The 23,701-nt window shown below is 42.8% G+C and overlaps 1 protein-coding gene across 1 annotated transcript; it reads right to left on the minus strand.

Annotated features, from left to right (window-relative positions):
- Positions 1 to 1,590: 1,590 nt before the first annotated feature.
- On the minus strand, positions 1,591 to 9,199 carry LOC112230756 (probable G-protein coupled receptor 132). The gene is made up of 2 exons (XM_024397028.2): positions 9,087 to 9,199; positions 1,591 to 4,961 (listed from the first exon to the last, which is right to left on the minus strand). The coding sequence occupies exons 1-2, from the start codon at positions 9,127 to 9,129 to the stop codon at positions 3,883 to 3,885; spliced, it is 1,122 nt and encodes a 373-aa protein (XP_024252796.1). The 5' UTR covers positions 9,130 to 9,199; the 3' UTR covers positions 1,591 to 3,882.
- Between the last annotated feature and the right edge of the window lie 14,502 nt (positions 9,200 to 23,701).

Genomic DNA, 23,701 nt, shown 5'->3' on the forward strand with positions numbered 1-23,701 from the left:
TGTAACTGAGTCAGGTTTTTAGGCCTCCTTGATGACACATGCTTTTTCAGTTCTGCCCACAAATGTTCTATAGGATTGAGGTCAGGGCTTTGTGATGGTCATTCCAATACCTTGACTTTGTTGTCCTTCAGCCATTTTGCCACATCTTTGGAAGTATGCTTGGAGTCATTGTCCATTTGGAAGACCCATTTGCGACCAAGCTTTAACTTCCTGACTGATGTCTTGAGATGTTGCTTCAATATATCCACATAATTGTCCTCCCTCATGATGCCATCTATTTTGTGAAGCGCACCAGTCGCTCCTGCAGCAAAGCACAACCACAACATGATGCTGCTACCCCCGTGCTTCACAGTTGGAATGGTGTTCTTCGGCTTGCAAGCATTCCCCTTTTTCCTCCAAACATAACGATGGTCATTATGGCCAAACAGTTCTATTTTTGTTTCATCAGATCAGAGGACATTTCTCCAAATGTACGATCTTTGTCCCCATGTGCAGTTGCAAACCGTAGTCTGACATTTTGATGGCGGTTTTGGAGCAGTGGCTTCTTCTTTGCTGAGTGGCCTTTCAGGTCAAATGTTTCAGGACTTCTTTTACTGTGGATATATATACTTTGGTACCTGTTTCCTCCAGCATCTTCACAAGGTCCTTTGCTGGAGTTCTGGGATTGATTTGCACTTTTCGCACAAAAGTATGTTCATCTCTAGGAGACAGAACGCGCCTCCTTCCTGAGCAGTGCGACGGCTGCGTGGTCCCATGGTGTTTATACTTGTGTACTATTGTTTGTACAGATGAACGTGGTACTTTCAGGCGGCTGAAATACATCCACAGGTACACCTCCAATTGGCTCAAATGATGTCAATTAGCCTATCAGAAGCATCTAAAGCTATGACATAATATTCTGGAATTTTCCAAGCTGTTGAAAGGCACAGTAAACTTCTGACCAACTGGAATTGTGATATAGTGAATTATAAGTGAAATAATCTGTCTGTAAACAATTGTTCGAAAAATGACTTAAAGTAGATGTCCTAACCTACTTGCCAAAACTATAGTTTAACAAGACATTTGTGGAGTGGTTGAAAAACGAGTTAATGACTCCAACCTAAGTGAATGTAAACCTCCGAGTTCCACCACCAGCGAAACCACATATAGTAATTCATACACGCAGTATCATTAACCATTGAATTAAATCTGTCCACCTTAATGAACTTTGTTTACATAAATGTGACAACCAAAATGAAGGCCTGGGAAGAGCTAGACCTAACAGTTTTATGTATTCTTTGTCAGCGAAAACGAAAATGAGAAAGGTTCCAAACCACAAGCTTACCGGATCCTCTTTCTGTTGACACAGCTCTTAAACACACTTTCATCTGCACGTTCAGAGATGTAAGATCATTTGTGACACTAACAGAGTTTTTTCCATCTCACGAAAGAATGCCAACTAAAAAATCTGACAGTGTATTAGTGCAGGAATGCTTTTTTTGGTGCTATTTTATGTGTTACCCTTTTAGTGTGAAACTCCTCACCAGTAATAGAAAAATAAATATGTACAGACATCCACTTCAATAATGAAACTGAAATGAGACATTTTACTTCAAATGTTTACTTAAAAATGTTCAGAAACAGTATAAATAATATTCAAGAAGTGCAATTTTCTAATAAAAAGAACAAACTTTTGCTTTTTTACAAACTTTTACAATGGTCTGCAATATAGGAGGAAAAACACCAAAGTATATAAAATGTTATATTGCGGCTATAAAAGGTTATATGAAGATTATGTCTTGACTTATATTTACATTGTTACAAAACACTTAACACGTAAAACATGACGAATACTACAATTGTTCTTGTTTTCAAAATACACTTGACTAAAGTTTAAGAACATGATGTAGATCTATGCATCTACTGTGAAACACAATATCTATGTATTGCAACATAACATATTGGATTAGCTTTTGCACAATTTACTTAACAAATACTGTTCCTCCAAAGGAAAACACATTATTTCACAGAAAAGCTTCAGTAATAGACAGTTTTGTAGAAGCTTCTCACTCCTACATTAGCAGCAGAGAGGCAAGTTTCAAACTTTTCTTTCATATGGACACAAATAACTGCTGAGTTTGTCAAAACATTGGCAAGTCCTTAATCTGGAGATGAAGAGCAAAACATGACGCAGAAATGAACTTAACGTTAATGTCTCAGATCGGGGCCTCGTTTCCCAGCTGTGATGTAACTTAAAGGTCCAATGCAGCCATTTTTAAAAAATCTCAATATTAAATCATTTCTGGGTATCAATTAAGTATCCTAATGTGATTGTTTTCAGTTAAAATGGTCAAAAAGCAACAAAAACATAGCTTCTTAGCAAAGAGCAATGTCTCAAGCAAGAATTCTGCTAGGACTGTCTGGGAGTGGTCACCGCCTGGTGATGTCACCAGGCAGACCAAAACTCCATCCTACCCAAATAGACAGACACTTCAGGCAATCTTTTCAAACAGCTCTAACATTAAAGGGTACCAGAATAATTTCACAGTATTATTCCAACTTCATGGTGTGGAAATATATACAAATCATGTTTTTGACTGCACTGGGCCTTTAAGCATTACGACGATCGTACCAGATGAACCTTTCTTTACAACCTGTTTAGTGTTTTCCAAACAAACACGCAGAGAGGACGTTCTCTAAGTGCGTTGTTAGACCATGTGTCGATACTGATAGGATCCAAAGAAAAGCAGCACTGTTCTCGGATCAGATTTCTCCATTCAATACATTGGCATTAGAATTATTCCACAATACTGACGACGGATCAGCTCCTAGAGAGATTTTACCTCCTATGGCTGCAAATAGGCAATTGAGGCTGCTTATTATGTTTACCCAATAATAATGCACTAAATTACAGATAGGGCACATCATTACGCACATGCTGTCACAGAAACAGTAGCCTAGTCGCAAAATACAACTCAATTGATTCAATGCTACAAAGGCTCTGGGGAATCAATGCCTTGTGTGATAACTCGCAAACAATCAGGGATAGCTAACAAGGCGTTAGGCTACAATATGCTGTCCTAACATTAGAACATGTTACCAAGGTGACATCGTCCACTGAACCCCCTTTCATCCTCAAAAGAGTCCGAGTTAGTCTTACCAAAAACGATAAATCTGTAGCTAATATTGACGTTTTTCCTAATTCTACATCTATCTAAGGTGTGTTTATGAAAATCGTAATGTGCACGAAAATTTGCTAGCTAGCTAGTGTCTGCTTGCTGGCTGAACCAACTTGCTGGCTGAACTCAGATCCATCCATATGAAACTAAGGGATGCTAACAACGCCAGTTCACAGAGACACTCAGATCTTTCACTTTAAAATGTATGTCAAACAAAAAACAATGACTGCAAAGGTAAACAAACCATACAACTCTATGCACAATGAGTGCTTCAAACAATTTCCATAGAAAATTTGACAAAAACACATTTACTTGATAAACAGTGCAGGTGCAAAGTTGGATAACAGAATGATGGTTTGTGCTGTTTGTGCCGTCATTCTCTTATCAAACTTTGCAACATTTGCCGTTAGACAGATGGCTCCTGGCAACTGCGAGTCTTGTTAGAATGATGCCATCAATAGGGAGACAATGCCCCTGCTTGAACCGTTTCAATGATATCATTTCAGATTTTAGTCAGATTCTGGGTTAGATGGATTACATAGTCCCCCATTGCTCTTGCTATGTTTGGGGTTCCACCTGGCTCTATGCTGATTCTGTTTAATATTCCAGAGTACCTGCAAGTCACCAGTCCAGAGTTCCTTCAGTAGTCACACCTGCATATCCTTCTGGCTCCCATAGTTTGAGCATACATACTGTACATCGAACCCCTAACCTTCCTCTGCCATCAACGACCATGCTTTTCCCCCTCTTGTGTGGCGGCCGCCACTTCTGACGAGTTCTTGGAGTTGTGCATCTTGTGCTGGCTGCTGTCGGTGGAACGTGGCCGCAGGGTGGCTCGCCCGCGGAGGCCTGAAAGGCCGCGACGTAGCTCCTTGCGGATGTTGTCGCTGGAAAGCACATAGAGGATGGGGTTGATGGCGCTGTTGAAGGTGGACAGGCCCAGGGAGATAGTGTAAGGGGTATAGAGGCTTTCCTGGAAATGGCAATTCTGCAGCTCGGGGAAGTGGAAGGTGACCGCACGCAGCAGCAGAATGACATGGTATGGCGCGAAGCACACCAGGAAGAGGACCACCACGGCGAACGCCAAGTAGCGCACCCGCTCCTTCTGGCACTGCCTTAGCCCTGTGCTAGCCTGCACGTTGGCCAGGATGGCACGGTTAGTGACCACAAGCACAACCAGGGGGAACAGGAAGCCAATGACGAAGCGGGCATAGTTGAAACCTGTCACAGTGGACGTGCCCTTGCCTGGCTCGAAGCATCGCCGCTGCCCCTCTGCCGCATCGCCCTCTGGCATGGTAAACACCGGCACGTGGCCCACGAACACCACCAAGACGATGGCCACGGTAACTGCAACCGCCAGTCTCTGTCGCCGAAGGCCGCGCGACTCCACGGCGTAGACCACGGCCACGTATCTGTCACTGGAGATGCAGCACAGCAGGAAGATGCTGATGTACATGTTGTTGAAGAAGAAATAGCCTGTCACCTTGCAGGCCATGGAGCTCCAGCGCCATTGGTGGCCCGCGTTCACGTAGTTGGCCCACATGGGCAGGGTGCAAAGGTACATAAGGTCACACACGGACAGACTCAACAGGTAAATGCCCAGGACATTTTTGCGGCGCACCTGGAGGAAGGTCAGGTAGACAGTAACGATATTGGCAGGCAGCCCGATGACCAGCACCACACTGTAAAGCACCACCAGGGGCACGCGGTCCTCTTCGTAGTTCGGGGTGCACGGGGGAGCATCAGTGCTCCAGTTGATGGCAGCCACGCTGGTCTGAGTCACAGTCGGGTCATGCATGGTGTCTGAAGGGTAAAGACAGAGAGGGGAAAAAAGAAGTCACATTTCCCATTTCAGGATGCCAAAATATATGTAAATACAAATTAGGAAATCACAAGATTAACTCTAAATCACTCTATTTGCAGACCCTATTTCCAGAGACTTTTCCAGGTTATTCATAATGGCTGGATATCTGCAGAACAAATCATGCTGATAGATGGCCTTTGGTTGTAAGGCAACTTAATAAAGGTATTTTAATATTGATCACAATTAGAGTTCTAATGGTTTATTTCAAAGCTTTTTTTTGGTCTTTATCTTCTGTTAATGTGATAGACTTTACCTAACTTACATACACATACAGAGACATACACATAATTACCCTCTGTATTCACAGGAAAGGCCATATACCCCTCCCTTAGGGGCCACTAAAGGACCAATGAGTAAGTTGCTCAAGGATACAGAAGCTGAGTCATATGCATTGTGGGTCACATGCATGATTATGTGCGACTGTCCAAAGTGGCAACATGGTTTATAGTCAGCCCTCGGCTTTATGAAAATGTGCATGTGAGTTGTCAGGGAATATTCAGAAAACATTGCACTTAGCATGTTGAGTTGTTAGCATGTTAAAGCCCTTCTTTGCTGATAAACAATTAGCAAGCAACCAAAGACAACACGGTAAACAAGTAATACCACAACTCCGTCAGAGGCTAAAATATTGACCCTGGTTGATGTATCTCAACTGAAACCTACTTTCTGTTAACTAACCTCGATGACATTCTATTCTTGACCAGAGTGGAAGAAGGGAAGAAAATGGAAGAGAACGCACTGAAACAAAAGAGGGACCTCGAACAGAAGCGCTCATTTTCGTTTTCCGTTGTGTGAACACAACCCTAGGTTTGTAAAGGGAGACAGTACTGGACTGCCCCTTTAGATGTCTGGCTTCCTCACGGTTTGTTCTTTACTTTAACGTTAGGGGCTGTTTCCACTGTAGCCCTATACTTCTCTTTCTGTGGATTGCCTCATACTTTCTGAGAGAAATGGTGTCCTTTCAGAAATTGCTTTCCAAATAAAGCTATATCTAGACCTAATTGTAACACAGCCCTAGAGTATTTCTCTCCCTCCTCTCAGAAATAGTTTTTCAAATACTTGTAACACTGCTCATTCTTCTACACTGAACAAAAATTTCAACGATTTTACTGAGTTACAGTTCATATAAGGAAATCAATTAATGAAAATAAATAAATTAGGCCCTATATCGATTTCACATGACTTGGCAGGGGAGCAACATGGCTGGGCCTGGGAGGGAATAGGCCCACAAACTTGAGAGCCAGACCCACCCAGTGGGGAGCCAGACCCAAAGCCCGATGTGAAGGTACTGGGCTGGCATGGTTACGCGTGGTCTGCATTTGTGAGGCCGGTCGATATGAACATAACACTCTGGTGGACATTCCTGCAGTCAGCATGCCAATTGCATGCTCTCTCAAAACTTGAGATTTCTGTGGCATTGTGTTGTGTGACAAAACTGCACTTTTTTTTGTCCCCAGCACAAGGTACACCTATGTAATGACCATGTTGTTGAACCAACTTCTTGATATGCCACACCTGTCAGGTGGATGGATTATCTTGGCAAAGGAGAAATACTAACAGGGATGTAAACACATGTGTGCACAAAATGTGAGAGAAATAAGCTTTTTGTGCATGTGGAACATTTCTGGGATCTTTTATTTCAGCTAATGAAAAATGGGACCAACACTTAACATGTTGCATTTATATTTTTGATCAGTATAATTGTATTATTTAACCTTTTCATCCCCTCTTTGCTTAGCAACATCTGTGCCTGAAAAGAAAGACCACAACATAAATCTAACCACACACACACACAACAGAGCTCTAACCGTATGAGGTGTAGGCTATGACCAGCTTTTAACCACTCACAGCAAAACAACAACTCTAAACCAGAACCCACCCCCACCAGTTCTCTCTCGCTCTCGCTTCCGCCTCTTATCCAAGCCCCCAAGCTTAACAAGGCATCTCCTGAAAAATTCATCACACATCTCAGAGGAGAAAGGAGGGGAAATGCTGTAGATGGAAAAACAAGTGCACCACTTAACACTGATGACATGTGAATGATAGACATCATAGTCATCAAATATATTAGATTAGAATAAATCTGAAATCTAATGAAGATTTATACCTACAAATGACTGAGATTGGAGGAGGTTTTGCAATTAATCAATGAATGAGGACATGATGAATTAGGGTATTTTTGAACAACATACTTGCCAACTGGTGATAACCAGTTCAGGCATTTAATTGTTGAGTGACCTGAGTCAAAGGAGTGATTTAATTAAACTTCACCCTAAGCCAAGGCAAAGAGAGTCTTACATCTAGCTTGTGTTTTTTTTTTTACTGAAAATGTCTGAGGTTTAACCCTGCAGTCACACAGCTGACAGTCCCTGTGATGTGCTGAGGAGAAATGGTTCAACCCAGTTTTTACTTGAAACAGTCTTTACTTGATAAAATAATATAGTCACTTCAGAAATGAATATGGGTCAAGAAGCCTTGTTTTACCATTTTACTTGTGACCAGTACAATCACCGCGAACAAGAGCAACACTCATCTGTGGCTGTTCAATATCGATGCTTAAATAAGTGATTGTTCATTCCCCAGTTACATTTAAAATAAGATGGCTTAATGAATGGATCACTACAGAATTGGAAAAACAAGCCCCAGGGAGCTCACTTGCCTGGCAAGTGAGACAAGGAGCTGGTACTGTAGATTAGACAAATGTACATTTGAATCATTAATACAGTACTACAAGTAATGTATATTAATTTTACATGAAATTTACCATTCGGAATTCATAGCCCAGGCTGTATAGCTTCTACTGAACAATGGACCATGACATTGGTTCAGTCAGTGCATTGACATTATATATATATATATATATATATATATATATATATATATATATATATATATATATATATATATACTGAACAATGTATATATATTTATTATCTCTGAAACCAAGCTTGTGCGCTGAAATAGAATCCCCACTAGATAGACACTTTGGATCGATATTGAAAGAAAGCGGGGTTACTCGGCCTGCTGTAAGGCTTTGTCTTCATTGTGTTACACTCTGTTTCCTGACACACATCAACGGTTAAGGAGGACACGATTACTTTCGGAGAAAAAGTAACATTTTCTCAATGTATCGCCTGCCATAAGTGAGAGGGATGCACGCTCATTTCACACCCGTTAATCTCGGTGCTCCGGACATATTTGGGGAGAGGAGGTCTCAGGGCCTCTTTCAACTCACTTGATAGTTTGAATGGGAGACATGTGGGTCGTGTAGATCTACATTGTATCTAGGCTAGCCAGTGTACGGGATGGGACACACGTGATTATGAGAATAGGGTTAAGATATAACTGGCCGAGTTTGCGTGTAGTGGCCTCTTTCAGTAGCATTCCTTCCCTCTGGACAGAATTAGTGTCACATTACTTGGCATCAAATGTCAACAAGTCAACGTGTATTTTTATAAACAACATGCACTACAAGGTTACAACAACAACCTGACTGATGAAAAATATTTGACTATTTTAGATTTCAGCTGTGATTTTGGAACAAAAAAAGACAAGGCATTGCCAGACAATTTCAATTAAACTTACAATGACATATATTCATTACATATTGATAATCCCCTTGTTTCCAATAACAAATAACACACTAAATCAACAAGGTGGCAAGCTGAACAGCTACGTTATGCTTGCTTATTTTATTGGGCACTTAATACTGAATAGCTGCCTAGAATGTATAATCACAATTGCTTTCTAATACTAAAAAAAATATAAGAAAGCAGGCTAACCACCAATACTCACTATTTTATTTAATTTCCATGTATGGGTATAATTACCCAATATCGGCTACAACAATAACAGCTAATGCAGCAGACCCCCAACTGAGTTCTCAACCACCCACCCATAGATGAATGAGTGACTATTGCTCGTGACTACCAGTGACTGAGGTGACCTGCACTGCGAAGGAACGCGCACTAACGACCTGGACCAGAGCTGATGTTAAATCAATCATTTCCTAAAAGTTACAATTATCACCATCACACGTATCAACATTTGTCAGATAAACTCACCGTTTAGCTGTATCGTCTCTTGAAATCTGTAAAAAGTGTTCATTCATTGCTGTCTGCAAGAGATGCTTGTTCCATCTTCATACATGCTCCATTCAGAAACCGTTAAAAAGCTGTCTGCACGTCCACCTACGCGCGCAGGGAGGTCCTAGTCCTCGCGCTCTCAAGTGTCACGTGGTTTGATATAGTAATATCAAGTGACAGACAATGATTTATTTATTGCTCCAGTGAACTCTGGCTACCACCTCCTCATAAATTGCAATTACTTATTGAAAAAGACATGCATAAGCACATGCAATACAACTACATTTATTTTACCTGCTTGACAATCTGGCTTTATTTAACAAATCTCTACAATATAAATTAATAGTGCACATATCTGGCTATTGAATTAATCCAAAATTTCGTTTTAAACAACAACAACAAAAATAACCCTACAATAAATTAATCGGGCTACATGCAACTGAGCTGCAAAAGTGAATAGCCTACAGACAATAAACTCCACTGAAAACAGACTAGTAAAATTAACTATTTGAATTTCGGTTGGTTTCAGAGCTCAATTTGTAAAACAAAACCTGGTATCATTTACTCAATAGTTAATGATTAAAAAGTGCAGGCCATTGCACAATATGTTAGAGCCAACACCAGGAGCCATATCTGAGCTAACTGCTCTGAAATGTCTGTTGATGTTCTTCACTTAGTCTTCTGTGTAAAAACAGAAGGACATGCATTAGTGTTAGCATTTAGACAATGCCGAAGGATATTGTTTAAGTAATTAAATAGACTATGGCAATGGTTAGTGGGATCACTGCATGTGTTGTTCTGAACTTGCCCCACCCCTGAACATACTTGCAGCCTGAAAAAACCTAGATAAAATTGCACAAAAACATGGCCAAAAATAAGACAGCACAGAGACATGTTTTCAAAAGCTCTAGAGGAACTGAAAGAATAAAAGGAGAAAGAATTCTCAACCCAAATAACTTACATTCCATTCCAAGATGGCGTAGCAGTCAGACGTCTTTGTCGTCGTCTTGTCGTGTCCCATGTATATATCTTTTTATATATTTTTCTTCGCAAATATTTTTTATATTTTTCTAAACCTCAACTTCAAAATACTCTCCTGCAACCCGCCTCACCCAATGTGGTGTGGATCTGTTTTTTCTAAGGTATTTTTCTTTACTTCTGAACCGGAATCCCCCAACAGAAGCTAGCCAGCTCACTAGCTACTAGCTAGTAGTCAGCTAACCACTGCTAGCGGTCATCAGCTAACCTTTAGCTCGGAAAACTCTCGCCAGTTTGCACAACGCAATTTAAACCATAGCATACCGGACCTATTTTCTCTCCATAATCCCCAGATTCCTACCGCAAGCTCTGAACCTTTTCACCTGGATCATCGCAGCTAGCTAGCTGCAATCCGAGTGGCTACTCCTTGCTAACGTCTCTGTCCCGAAGCAAGCACCAATTAGCCTGGAGCTAGCCCATGCTAGGCCCATCTCCCGGCTTGCTGAAGAGGTCCATCAGCCACTCTGGGCCTACTGTATTATTGATCGTATGTTTGTTTATTCCATGTGTAACTCTGTGTTGTTGTATGTGTCGAACTGCTTTGCTTTATCTTGGCCAGGTCGCAGTTGCAAATGAGAACTTATTCTCAACTAGCCTACCTGGCTAATTAAATAAAGGTGAAATAAAAATAAACAAAAAACAATACCTATTTTGCCAATTGGCCCGGACCCCTTTTACTGCCGGTACGGAGCTCCTTCACGACTGGACTACCGACATAATCTGCCCGAGGGGGGGTTATTCAGCTGTCTAAAGCATATCGGACTGTTAGCTGAATAGGTTCATTGGCCAATTTCTTGGGCCACTATACCTATTTTGCCAATTGGCATGGACCCCTTTTACTACACGAAGCTCTGCTTATCCATCACGACTGGACTACTGACTAATCTGCCCGAGTTTTTTTTTCTCCAACAGGCCCATCTGTCGCAACGTCCCCTGAATGCCCATCTGCTAGCCCGCTAGCCGCGGGACTGTTAGCTGAAGAGATCCATTGGCCAATTTCTTGAGCCACTATACCTATTTTGCGAACTGGACTGGAACCCTTTGCTAAACGGAACCTTACTAATCCATCAAGACTGGTCTATCGATGTAACCGCAGGAGGCTCTGCATGAGGAGGCCATAACAGACTTCCTCCGTTGTGACGTCCCTCTAAGTCCCTTCTGCTAGCTTGCTAGCCCCGGCCTGCTAGCTGTCTGAATCGCAGCGTCTCCAGCCAGCCCAACTACTCACTGGACCCCTATGATCACTCGACTACGCATGCCTCTCCCTAATGTCAATATGCCTTGTCCATTGCTGTTCTGGTTAGTGATTATTGTCTTATTTCACTGTTGAGCCTCTAGCCCTGCTCAATATGCCTTAGCCAACCCTTTAGTTCCACCTCCCACACATGCGGTGACATCAGCTGGTTTACATGTTTCTAGAGACAATATCTCTTTCATCATCACTCAATGCCTAGGCTTACCTCCACTGTATTCACATCCTACCATAACTTTGTCTTTACATTATGCCTTGAATCTATTCTATCGCGCCCAGAAACCTGCTTCTTTTACTCTCAGTTCTGAAAGTAATAGACGACCAGTTCTTATAGCCTTTAGCTGTACACTTATCCTACTCCTCCTCTGTTCCTCTGGTGATGTAGAGGTTAGTCCAGGCCCTGCAGTGCCTAGCTCCACTCCCATTTCCCAGGTGCTCTCATTTGTTGACTTCTGTAACTGTAAAAGCCTTGGTATCATGCATGTAAACATTAGAAGCCTCCTCCCTAAGTTTGTTTTATTCACTGCTTTAGCACACTCTGCCAACCTGGATGTCCTAGCCGTGTCTGAATCCTGGCTTAAGAAGACCACCAAAAACCCTGAAATTTCCATCCATCCGACATTTTACGACAAGATAGAACTGCCAAAGGGGGCGGAGTTGCAATCTACTGCAGCGATAGCCTGTCGAGTTTTGTCTTACTATCCAGGTCTGTACCCAAACAACAACTGTTGCCACTTTCTATAGACCACCCTTTGCCCCCAGCTGTGCCCTGGACACCATATGTGAATTGATTGTCCCCCATCTATCTTCAGAGCTCGTGCTGCTAGGTGACCTAAACAGGGACATGCTTAACACAATCCTACAATCTAAGCTTGATGCCCTCAATCTCACACAAATTATCAATGAACCTACCAGGTACATCCCCAAATCCGTAAACATGGGCACCCTCATTGATATCATCATAACCAACCTGCCCTCTGCCCTGCCCACCTGCTGTTTTCAACCAAGATCTCAGCGATCACTGCCTCATTGCCTGCATCCGTAATGACCTCATTCCCTCAGTAGAGTCACTATATGTACAGGCTGTACCGCCCAGCTTTGCCCTATACCACCTAATTCGGACTACAGATCAAGACTGTAATTAACCGAATTGGGTGTATTAGTTCTAGGCTGGAACAAAAGCCTGCATGCATGTCTGGCCTTAAACATAACTCAGTGGTCATTGACTCTGACTTTCCTCTAAATCAGTTACTCGTACCACTGATTTAACTAATTCAGGTTTTTATGTGTAACTGATTTGTAAACTCTAGTGTGTACTGTAAGTGTTGCGCTAGAGGCAGTCCATGGTTGGTAATAGAAAAGCTCTCAGATCATGTGACTGAGGCCAACCTGTGATGATGACTATAGATGACTGATTATGACTGTAGGGTGAAGTTGCCACGATACACGATACTGCTTTACTTTAGCATTTTTCCCACTAATGGTTCAGGTTAGGATTGGGGGAGGGGAAGCCGATCCTAGATCTGTACCTTGGGGAAATTTCACCCTAGAGCCTATTTTACAGAGTTACTGAGGATTTACCGGGCAACGGGAGGAGACGGCAGGACTTAGAGAACCGATCCACAATCACCAGAACCGTGGTGTTGCCCTGAGACGGGGAAGGTCGGTCAGGAAATCTACGGATAGATGTGACCATGGCCGTTGTGGAACGGGGAGGGGTTGTAACTTCCCTCTAGGAAGGTGCCTAGGAGCCTTACTCTGGGCGCATACCGAACAGGAGGAGACATAAACCTTAACGTCCCTAGCCAAGGTAGGCCACCAATACCTCCCCCGAAGGCTCCCCACTGTCCTCCTCACCCCAGGGTGACCCGAGGAGGGTAGGACGTGAGCCCACCGAATCAGTTGGTCCCGAACACCAAGCGGCACGTACCTCCGCCCCGCCGGACACTGAGGAGGTGCGGGTTCAGCCCGTAACGCCCGCTCGATGTCCGAGTCCACCTCCCATACCACCGGTGCCAACAGCTTTGAGGCCGGAAGGATGGGAGTAGGTTCGGCGGACCTATCCTCTGTGTCGTAAAGGCGGGACAGTGCGTCCGCCTTCACGTTCTGGGAGCCCGGTCTATATGATAAAGTGAACCGGAATCGAGTGAAAAACATGGCCCACCTTGCCTGCCGCGGGTTCAGTCTCCTAGCTGCCAGAATATACTCTAGATTTTGGTGGTCGGTCCAGATGAGAAAGGGGTGCTTAGCCCCCTCAAGCCAGTGTCTCCACACCTTCAGAGCCCTGACCACCACTAACAACTCCCGGTCCCCCACATCATAGTTACGCTCTGCTGGGCTGAGCTTACTCGAGAAGAAAGCGCAGGGGCGGAGTTTTGGTGGCGTACCCGAGCGCTGTGATAGCACGGCACCCACCCCAGCCTCGAACGCGTCCACCTCCACTATGAATACTAGAGAGGGGTCCGGATGCGCCAACATGGGTGCATCCGTGAACAGCGCCCTCAACCTATTGAAAGCTCTGTCCGCCTCTGCTGACCATCGCAACCGCCCCGGGCCCCCCTTTAGCAGTGAGGTAATTGGAGCCGCTACCTGGCCAAAACCCCGGATAAACCTCCGGTAGTAGTTGGCAAAACCCAAAAACCGCTGCACCTCTTTTACCGTGGTTGGAGTCGGCCAATTACGCACGGCCTTACTGCGGTCACCCTCCATATCCACCCCGAGGTGGAAATGCGATAACCCAGAAAGGAGACGGCTCGTTTGGAGAACACACACTTCTCAGCCTTGACGTATAGGTCATGCTCCAGCAGTCTACCAAGCACCTTGCGTACCAGAGACACATGCGCGGCGTGAGTGGCTGAGTAGATCAGAATGTCATCGATATAAACAACCACTCCCTGCCCGTGCAGGTCCCTGAGAATATCGTCTACAAAGGATTGAAAACTGTCTGGAGCATTTTTTAACCCATACGGCATGACGCAGTACTCATAGTGGCCCGATGTGGTACTAAATGCGGTTTTCCACTCGTCTCCCTTCCGAATACGCACCAGGCTATACGCGCTCCTGAGATCCAATTTTGTGAAGAACTGCGCTCCCTGAAAGGATTCCACTGCCGTAGCAATGAGAGGTAGTGGGTAGCTGAACCCCACTGTGATGGCATTTAGACCACTGTGATGGCATTTAGACCACTGTGATGGCATTTAGATATAATCAATACACGGACGCAATCCTCCCTCCTTCTTCTTCACAAAAAAGAAACTCGAGGAGACGGGTGAAATGGAGGACAGAATGTACCCCTGTCCCAGAGACTCCGTGATATATGTCTCCATAGCCAACGTCTCCTCTTGGGACAATGGGTACACGTGACTCTTGGGAAGCGCAGCGTTACCCTGGAGATCTATCGCACAATCCCAATCCCAGCTAGTAGGCCGGCGACGACGACCGCCGAGCGCCACCCGAACGGGAAGGGGAGTGTCCTTCGGTCGGAGTCGTGACAATTTCAACAGCTGAAGTGGGAGCTCTGGCTTGTTATTTTGTACTGTTCCTATCATCGTCAACCTTCCTCTTGAGGAGCTCCTGTCCCAGCTTGTGCGAAGTAAAAAAGGTATTGCATATGGCTGCAATCCCGATATCGGGATCGATATGACACCTACCAGGGAAAATAGAGGGTGCCAAATTCAAACCACAGAAATCTCATAATTACAATTCCTAAAACATACATGTGTCTTGTATCATTTTAAAGCTATTCTCGTTGTTAATCCCACCAAAGTGTCCGATTTCAAATAGGCTTTTCATCAAAAGCACTACAAACGATTATGTTATGTCTCCACCAAACCACAATAAGCAAAGCCATTTTTCAGCAAAATATAGCATTCACTAAAAGCATAAATAAAGATAAAATGAATCACTAACCTTGAATTATCTTCATCAGATGACACTCATAGGACTTCATGTTACACAATACATGCATGTTTTGTTTGATAAAGTTCATATTTATATCAAAAAATCTGAGTTTACATTGGAGTGTTAGATTCACTAGTTCCAAAAACATCAAGTGATTTTGCATAGCCACATCATTTCAACAGAAATACTCATCATAAATGTAGATGATAATACAAGTTATACACATGGAATTATAGATATACCTCTCCTTAATGCAACCGCTGTGTCAGATTTCAAAAAAAGTTTACGGAAAAAGCAACCCATGCAATAATCTGAGACGGCGCTCAGAACAGTAGCCAAATTAGCCTCCATGTTGGAGTCAACAGAAACCAGAAAATACATGATAAATGTTTCCTTACCTTTGATGAACTTCATCAGAATGCAGTCCTAGAAACCCCAGGTCCACAATAAATGCTTGATTTGTCCGTTATTTATATCCAATTAGCTACTTTGGTGCGTTTGGTAAACAATTCCAAAGTCACAAAGCGCGTCCACTATAGCGTGACGAAATGTCCAAAAGTTCCGTAACAGTCAGTAGAAACATGTCAAACAATTTTCTGAATCAATCTTTAGAATGTTGTTTACATATATCTTGAATAACGTTCCAACCGGAGAATTAGAATTTCTTCAGATGACCGTTGGAACGCAAGTCCTTCCCCTGTGAACGCGCCTGGTGAAAGCATGGTCCACTCATGGCTGTGGTGACTATTTCCTGTGTCAATCGACCCCCTTCACATCAGACAAAATTCTATTGACTGCTGACATCTGGTGGAAGGCGTAGGAAGTGAAAACTCATCCATATCTCACTGTAATTTCAATGAGACCTTGGTTGAAAATCTGCCACCTCCAGAAATTAAAGAACAGGAAGTGGAATTTCTCAGGTTTTGCCTGATATATGAGTTCTGTTATACTCACATGCATTATTCAAACCGTTTTAGAAACTTCAGAGTGTTTTCTATCCAATACTAATAATAATATGCAAATATTAGCAACTATGATTGAGGAGCAGGCCGTTTGATATCGGCACCTTAAATCCAAGCTACTCAATACTGCCCCTGCAGCCATAAAAAGTTAACGGTATGTACTGCCTGAAGGGGAAGGCTGTCCACCCACTTGTCCCACACTGATCTGATTGCAGCTAGCTTGTCTCTCTGCCGCCGAGCTGGCCTGGTGACTCAGTTATCGAAGCAGATCATCCTGGAAATAATGTGGAATCTTTCCAGTTTTGACAGTTTCTGCATCCCACAGGGATTATGTGGATTCCCCACTGGATCTGAAAACACCAGCAAGGATAAGAACCACAAAGAATCCATGTAAATTAGCTTGTTCCTTCTCCTTCTATCTCTCTCCAAAAGCACGCATTCCCTCCAAATTAGTGCAGTCCAGAATGATTTTTTGGATGGTGTCTGGGATGAACAGTTCAAAAGAAGACTTTGCACATGAGTAACAGCCATCCACGTCGGCCCTGTTTGCATCCTTATCACATTGTCAGCCATGTGGGGTGGCTGATTCCTTTGGCAAGAAGACCATTCAATTTGTCCTCCTGCAGGCAGCTGATGAACTGGATGCTGACTGGCTGGTCCTGGGGCTGACTGAGGGTCAATCTCATCCTCTTCTTCCAACTCACTGTCAGACTCCAAATTGACAGAGACATGATCCTCATATTCTGACATGTTTTCTTTCACACTAGCTTCTCTTTTTCAATACAAATTGATTGTGGTAAGGAGCCCCATATGCAAAGCTATTTATTTGTTGTGACCCTCCCCCAATTTTCACCTGGCTGGGGTAGAGTGTGGGAAAATAATGAATAATGTACTGATGTAATGTATTGTAATAATGTAACAATTCCCACCAGGCATTGTGTAGTTTCACACACTACAAAGGGTAAAGAGTGCGAGAAAAGAGGGAGACAGGCAGACAGGCAGGGAGACAGACAGGTTCTGTGTGCTATGTTGAAACAGCAGGCCCAGGGAGGAGGTCGACCGAGTGGAGGCACAAAGCAAACCTTTTTGTTTATTTTTACTTGTTTTCACCTACACATGCACTTTTCCACACTTTTCTTACCTTCGGGTCAAAAAGGTATAAATGTGTAGGTGGGTGCACAGTGTGCACTCAATGAAAATGTGTTCTTTTACATGTTATTCACATAAAATGAGCCAAGGCCAAAGAGTCTCAGGGTTGAAAAAAATAACACAATTGTATCATTTTTATTTTAGTAAACATTGAAAATGGGTCTCACAGACCCAGATACCACACAAGGGTTAAGAGTACCCTGCATGTTTCAGGTGATTGGAAAAAATATATTTAAAAAAACATAATACAGCACCACCTGGTGTTCAGACTGGAAAAATGCTACTGTATTTGACCTATCTACCTATTCTGGTACGTTGTTTTTCTGAAGGATGTCCACGCCCAGCCAGTTCTTGGTGGTGAACACAGCATCCACATTGAACCAGGCAGGACTCTACACTGAAATGTTTTACAAGGAACACATGTTCTCTTAAATACAAAACAAATGTAAGAGCAAATAAAGAATTTTAGGAGCACAATGAAAAACATGTAAGGTATTAATGATAAGAATTGCCAGCTTTTACAAAACACAGGGTTAAGGACTACCAGAAAAATATTTTAAAGATTGAGATGTAGTCTATATTGGGCCTATATGAATTCTATCTACTTTTGAAGCTCATCTCCCTTTTTCTTTCTTTCTTCGCCACTAAATGTTTGCATGATACTGGTAGAGTTACCACAAAGATTATACATTTCATCTGTGGTACCAGGTTGTTAGCTAGCTAATGCTGTAACATGACTGAACGAGGTCACCCCGATACCGGGGAGCCGGGATCCGGTGACGATCCGCTTGTTGTCGATACCTGTAGGTGGTCTTGAGAAGAGGCGACCGGGCTCTTTTCCAGGTACAACAACAGCGGCGGACAAACATCTGGGCCGAGGGTATGCCGACCTCTTCTTCTTGCCCCGACAAGAGTGGGGGCTGATAACCCAGGGAACACTCAAAAGGCAAGCGACCCGTGGCAGAGCAAAGAATGGTGTTGCGGAGACAAGGCAGCAAAGAGTTGTCTGCAGGTCTTGGTTGGCTCGCTCCGACTGGCTGTTAGACTTGGGGTGGAACCTGGAGGACAGACTGAAGGATGACAAAATGAGTGTGCAGGACGCCTTCCAGAACCGCGACGAGAACTGCACCATGTGCTGGGCCATCTCTTTGGCAGAGGGTAGCTTGGGGAGAGGAATGAAGTGGGTGGCTTTTTAAAACTGTCAGGACGGCGGTGTTGCTATCAGACAGGGGGGGGACCCGTGACAAAGTCCAGGGATATGTGAGACCAGGGACGGTGAGGAACAGGCAGAGGTTGAAGGAGACCAGCCGGAGCCTGCCGGGGATTCTTGTTCTCTCCACAGATCGTGCATGCTGCGACGAAAGCAGAGACGTCAGGAACCATGGTAGTACTCCAAAAGCGTTGTCGCACAAAGGCCAGGGTCCGACGGGAGCCCGAGTGGCAGGCAAGTTTGGAGGACTGGGCCCACTCCAGGACTGAGGAGTGGACAGAATCAGGAACAAACATCTGGTTATTTGGGCTGTTGGGATGGTGTTCTTCGGCTTGCAAGCATAACCCTTTTCCCTCCAAACATAACGATGGTCATTATGGCCAAATAGTTATATTTTTGTTTCATCAGACCAGATGACATTTCTACAAAAAGTACGATCTTTGTCCCCATGTGCAGTTGCAAACCGTAGTCTGTCTATTTTATGGTGGTTTTGGAGCAGTGGCTTCTTCCTTGCTGTGCGGCCTTTCAGATTGTCGATTATAGGACTTGTTTTACTGTGGATATAGATAATTTTGTACCTGTTTCCTCCAGCATCTTCACAAGGTCCTTTGCTGTTGTTCTGGGATTGATTTGTACTTTTCACACCAAAGTAGATTCATCTCTAGGAGACAGAACATGTCTCCTTCCTGAGCAGTATGACGGCTGTGTTGTCCTATGGTGTTTATACTTGCATACTATTGTTTGTACAGATGAACGTGGTACTTTCAGGCATTTGGAAATTGCTATTTTTTTTCTGTGGTCTTGATTTGTTGATTTGCTGATTTGTTTTTGATTCCTATGATATCAAGCAAAGAGGCACTGAATTTGAAGGTAGGCCTTGAAATACATCCACAGGTACACCACCAATTGACTCAAATAATGTCAATTAGCAGCAATCAGAAGCTTCTAAAGTCATGACATCCTTTTCTGGAATTTTCCAAGCTGTTTAAAAGGCACAGTCAACTTAGTGTATGTAAACCTCTGACCCACTGGAATTGTGATACATTGAATTTCAGTGAAATAATTTGTCTGAAGAAATTACATGCACAAAGGAGATGTCCTACCCGACTTGCCAAAACAAGACATTTGTGGAGTGGTTGAAAAATTAGTTTTAATGACTCCAATCTAAGTGCATGTAAACTTTCGACATCAACTGTATATGTAATATGTCAACACTCATCATTACGGAGAAGTTTATAATTAATAGTTATGTGTGATTCGGACAACGGGAAGGGCAGACCTGCCTCTAGACTATTTACTATGGCCTATATATTTTGGGATATTTCTTATTACATTCCTTACATTCCATACATTCCTTATTATTTCCTATCGTTATTGAGAGTAGTCATTCTAATTTGATTTGATAATTTTTGTATATTTATTTTTTATTTAACCAGCAGTGTAATCATGTTGTGAGTCATGTGTCCAAATGGGGGAATTACCAGTCCTCTGAGGGTTTTGGATTGAAGTTTTACACACCCTGAGTGATATATGAAGGAGTGTATTGTTGTATTGTTGGTTCTGTCTCCGTTTTGTTTCGATATAAATATCACCAGATTGGGTCTGCTGGATGATTGGGATTTCTCCCTAAGGATTAGCCCTCTAACTTCCTGACCCTGTGACTTTGCCATGAGGTTGATCGTGTGCCATGAGGTTGCCATGAGGTTGATCGGAACTATAGAAGGTATGGTGCTAATGGCACATAGAGACTATAGGAGTTGCCTTATAAATAGTGGAATCATGATGCTTGTCCTGGGTCATGTTCATTAGGCACCAAAGAATACATTTTACTTAAACCAGGAGTCACTACCTGGATTTGTCCAACATGATATGCTAATTTTAGTTTCTACAGACGGTGTTATGGGGATGGAAATGGTCATTTCCCCCATGCTGACCAAATGAACACCGATTTAAATTGCTGATAATTTCTTCACGATATTTTTATGTTTATATCATTCCCAATAAAGGATCATTTGTTAAGATTGAAAACTCAATGAAATCAAAACAAACACTTCAGAGTGTGGGGTCGACCAGCTTCATTATTGCAATAATGAATCAATATTAAATAATGATGATTGTTTGAAGAAATGACAGTCGCTCTCCTTTGAATCAGAAATATTCCATGACACACTATCAAGGCAGGTCCTACAGGCCCTAGTTTTGTCACACCTGGTCTACTGTCCAGTCGTGTGGTCAGGTGACAAAAAAGGGACTTAAAAAAGGGGGAAATTACAATTGCCTCAGAACAGGGCAGCATGGCTAGCCCTTAAAAGTACACGGGGAGCTAACATTAATGATATGCATGTCAATCTCTCATGGCTCAAAGTGGAAGAGAGATCGACTTCATCACTACTTGTTTTGGAAGAAGGCAACACAAAGAGCAAGAGACAATCAGAAGCCAGCGGATAATTTAAGTACCCTAAAAGGCCACTAGATGTAATACTGAGAGATAAAGTGGATAGTAGAAATCATATTATAGATGTATCTCTACTAGAACTACATGAGGTAAATGTAGAGTTAGTATAAAGAATGTATAATCTTAAGAAGCGAGCAATACAACCGTAAAATGGCAAAACAAATACATCAATATGCAACACTATATACATTGCACCAGGAGATGTCTGGAAAACAACTAGCAGTAAGTAAAGGGTACCTGTGGTACACTAAGAACAGGTTTCCCTGACCCAGATTAAGCTTAGTCTGAGACTAAAAAGCATTTTCAATGAGTAGTCTCCATTGATCTTGCTTTTTAGTACAGGACTAGGCTCAATCCGAGTCCATTAGCAGCAACATAAATATTATACTGAGTAGGAGCAAAGCCAAAGTGGAGCAAACTATTCTCCAACTAGGCACTACAATTACTATGACATTCTCATTCATCATTTTGTGGCCATGGAACCTTTGGGCCAGCATAGCACCCACCAAAATGATCATGTCAAATACCCTATGAGAGCTTTTAAACCCTACGTTGTACACTTTTAACATATGTGCAAGCTTTATTATATTGAAATTATGACTGGGATTGGTGTGTTTTACTTTCTTTACTCGGATTCAAAAACCAACTGAAAAATGGGCTTTATGCTCACATTATACTTTGAAACAGCTAACACAATATACAAGTGACATCTGTCAACTTTCAGTAGAGGTGGTAGCACATTACGGCCATCTAGTGGATAAAAGTGTACACTGCAATTTGACCCAGGACTATGGCCATGCATTTTGGTAGGTTCTTTTAGGCACTTTGTTTTTACCGATATTTCCAGCATGATCCACTAGGTTCGCTGGAGTTAGAAAATCCTAAGAAATGTTATTTAATTGAAAAACTGTCTCTATTCAATCAATCAATGTCTGGTTGTTCATGTGAGTTTGGTGTGGGGGAATCGCCTTTACCAGGGGAGCTGAATCTTAAATCACATAAATCCTATTATTTGCAGATCAGTGATTCTAGACCTCACTTTTCTCAACTGATCCTCTCCTGAAGTTGTAGTTAGAAAATGGGTAAATTAAGGGCAGTTAGAAAGGAGGGTCAATGAAACCAACTATGGAAGTATATTGTAGTGAATCCGGAGGGTAGCCTCAACCGGGACTCAAACCCAGATCCAGGGACAATTAATCCAACACCTTAACTGTATGCAAACAGGTTTGGACCACACACACATACACAGCTGTAGCCAGCGCTAGCTAGCCAACTTTGTTCCATTGTTGTGAGTTTGTTCCATTGGCATGCTAACTTTGTGAAAGTTCTGCATCTTAGCTAAAAGTAGTGTTTTTATATTCCTGTCACACTCAAACAGTCAAATCCATTCTTGTGCTACCAACTTAGACTGTAAACACACCCCTTAAGCCCAGTGAATATTCTGAGGGGGCATGTAGTTCCGGGTTTGAACAAAACAAAAATTAAATACATTTAGTTATTTGTTTGATTCCATGTCCCATTTTGACAAAATAAATGAGAACGAGATTTGTTTTGTAATTCAGAAACCATGATAACGATAAAGGAGACGTTTTTCATTTTTCCACAGATTCTTCTGAATCAAATAACCAATAAATACATGACTCACGTTTCATTTCAAACTGATGCCGAATATTGTTGAAACAAAATATTCACAATAGTGACTAAAGTCGGTCACTTTTACCCAGTACTAAAGACAAGGCCCAGTTACTTCAAATCAAAGTTTATTTGTAATGTGCCCCCGAATACAACAGGTGTAGGTAGAACTTCCAGTGAAATGCTTACTTACAGGCTCTAACCAATAGTGCAAAAAAAGGTATTAGGTGAACAATAGGTAGGTAGGTAGGTAGGTAGGTAGGTAGGTAGGTAGGTAGGAAGGTAGGTAGGTAGGTAGTAAAGAAATAAAACAACAGTAAAATGACATGCTATATACAGTAGCCAGGCTACATACAGACACCGGTTAGTCAGGCTGAATGAGGTATTATGTACATGTAGATATGGTTAAAGTGACTATGCATATATGATAAACCGAGAGTAGAAGTAGCGTAAAATAGGGGTTGGCGGGTGGTAGGTGTCGGGACACAATGCAGATAGCCCGGTTAGCTAATGTGCAGGAGCACTGGTTGGTCGGCCCAATTGAGGTAGTATGTACCTGAATGTATAGTTAAAGTGACTATGCATATATGATAAACAGAGAGTAGCAGCAGCATAAAAAGAGGGGTTGGGGGGGCACACAACGCAAATAGTCTGGGTAGCCATTTGATTACCTGTTCAGGAGTCTTATGGCTTGGGGGTAAAAAACTGTTGAGAAGCCTTTTTGTCCTAGCATTGGCACTCCGGTACAGCTTGCCATGCGTTAGTAGAGAGAACAGTCTATGACTGGGGTGACTGGGGTGACTGGGGTCTTTGACAATTTTTAGGGCCTTCCTCTGACACCGCCTGGTGTAGAGGTCCTGGATGGCAGGCAGCTTAGCCCCAGTGATGTACTGGGCCGTACACACTACCCTCTGTAGTGCCTTGGGATCAGAGGCCGAGCAATTGCCGTACCAGGCAGTGATGCAACCAGTCAGGTGCTCTCGATGTTGCAGCTGT

The sequence above is a fragment of the Oncorhynchus tshawytscha genome, linkage group LG18 (genome assembly GCF_018296145.1).
Source record: "Oncorhynchus tshawytscha isolate Ot180627B linkage group LG18, Otsh_v2.0, whole genome shotgun sequence".
NCBI classification, from domain to species: domain Eukaryota; kingdom Metazoa; phylum Chordata; class Actinopteri; order Salmoniformes; family Salmonidae; genus Oncorhynchus; species Oncorhynchus tshawytscha.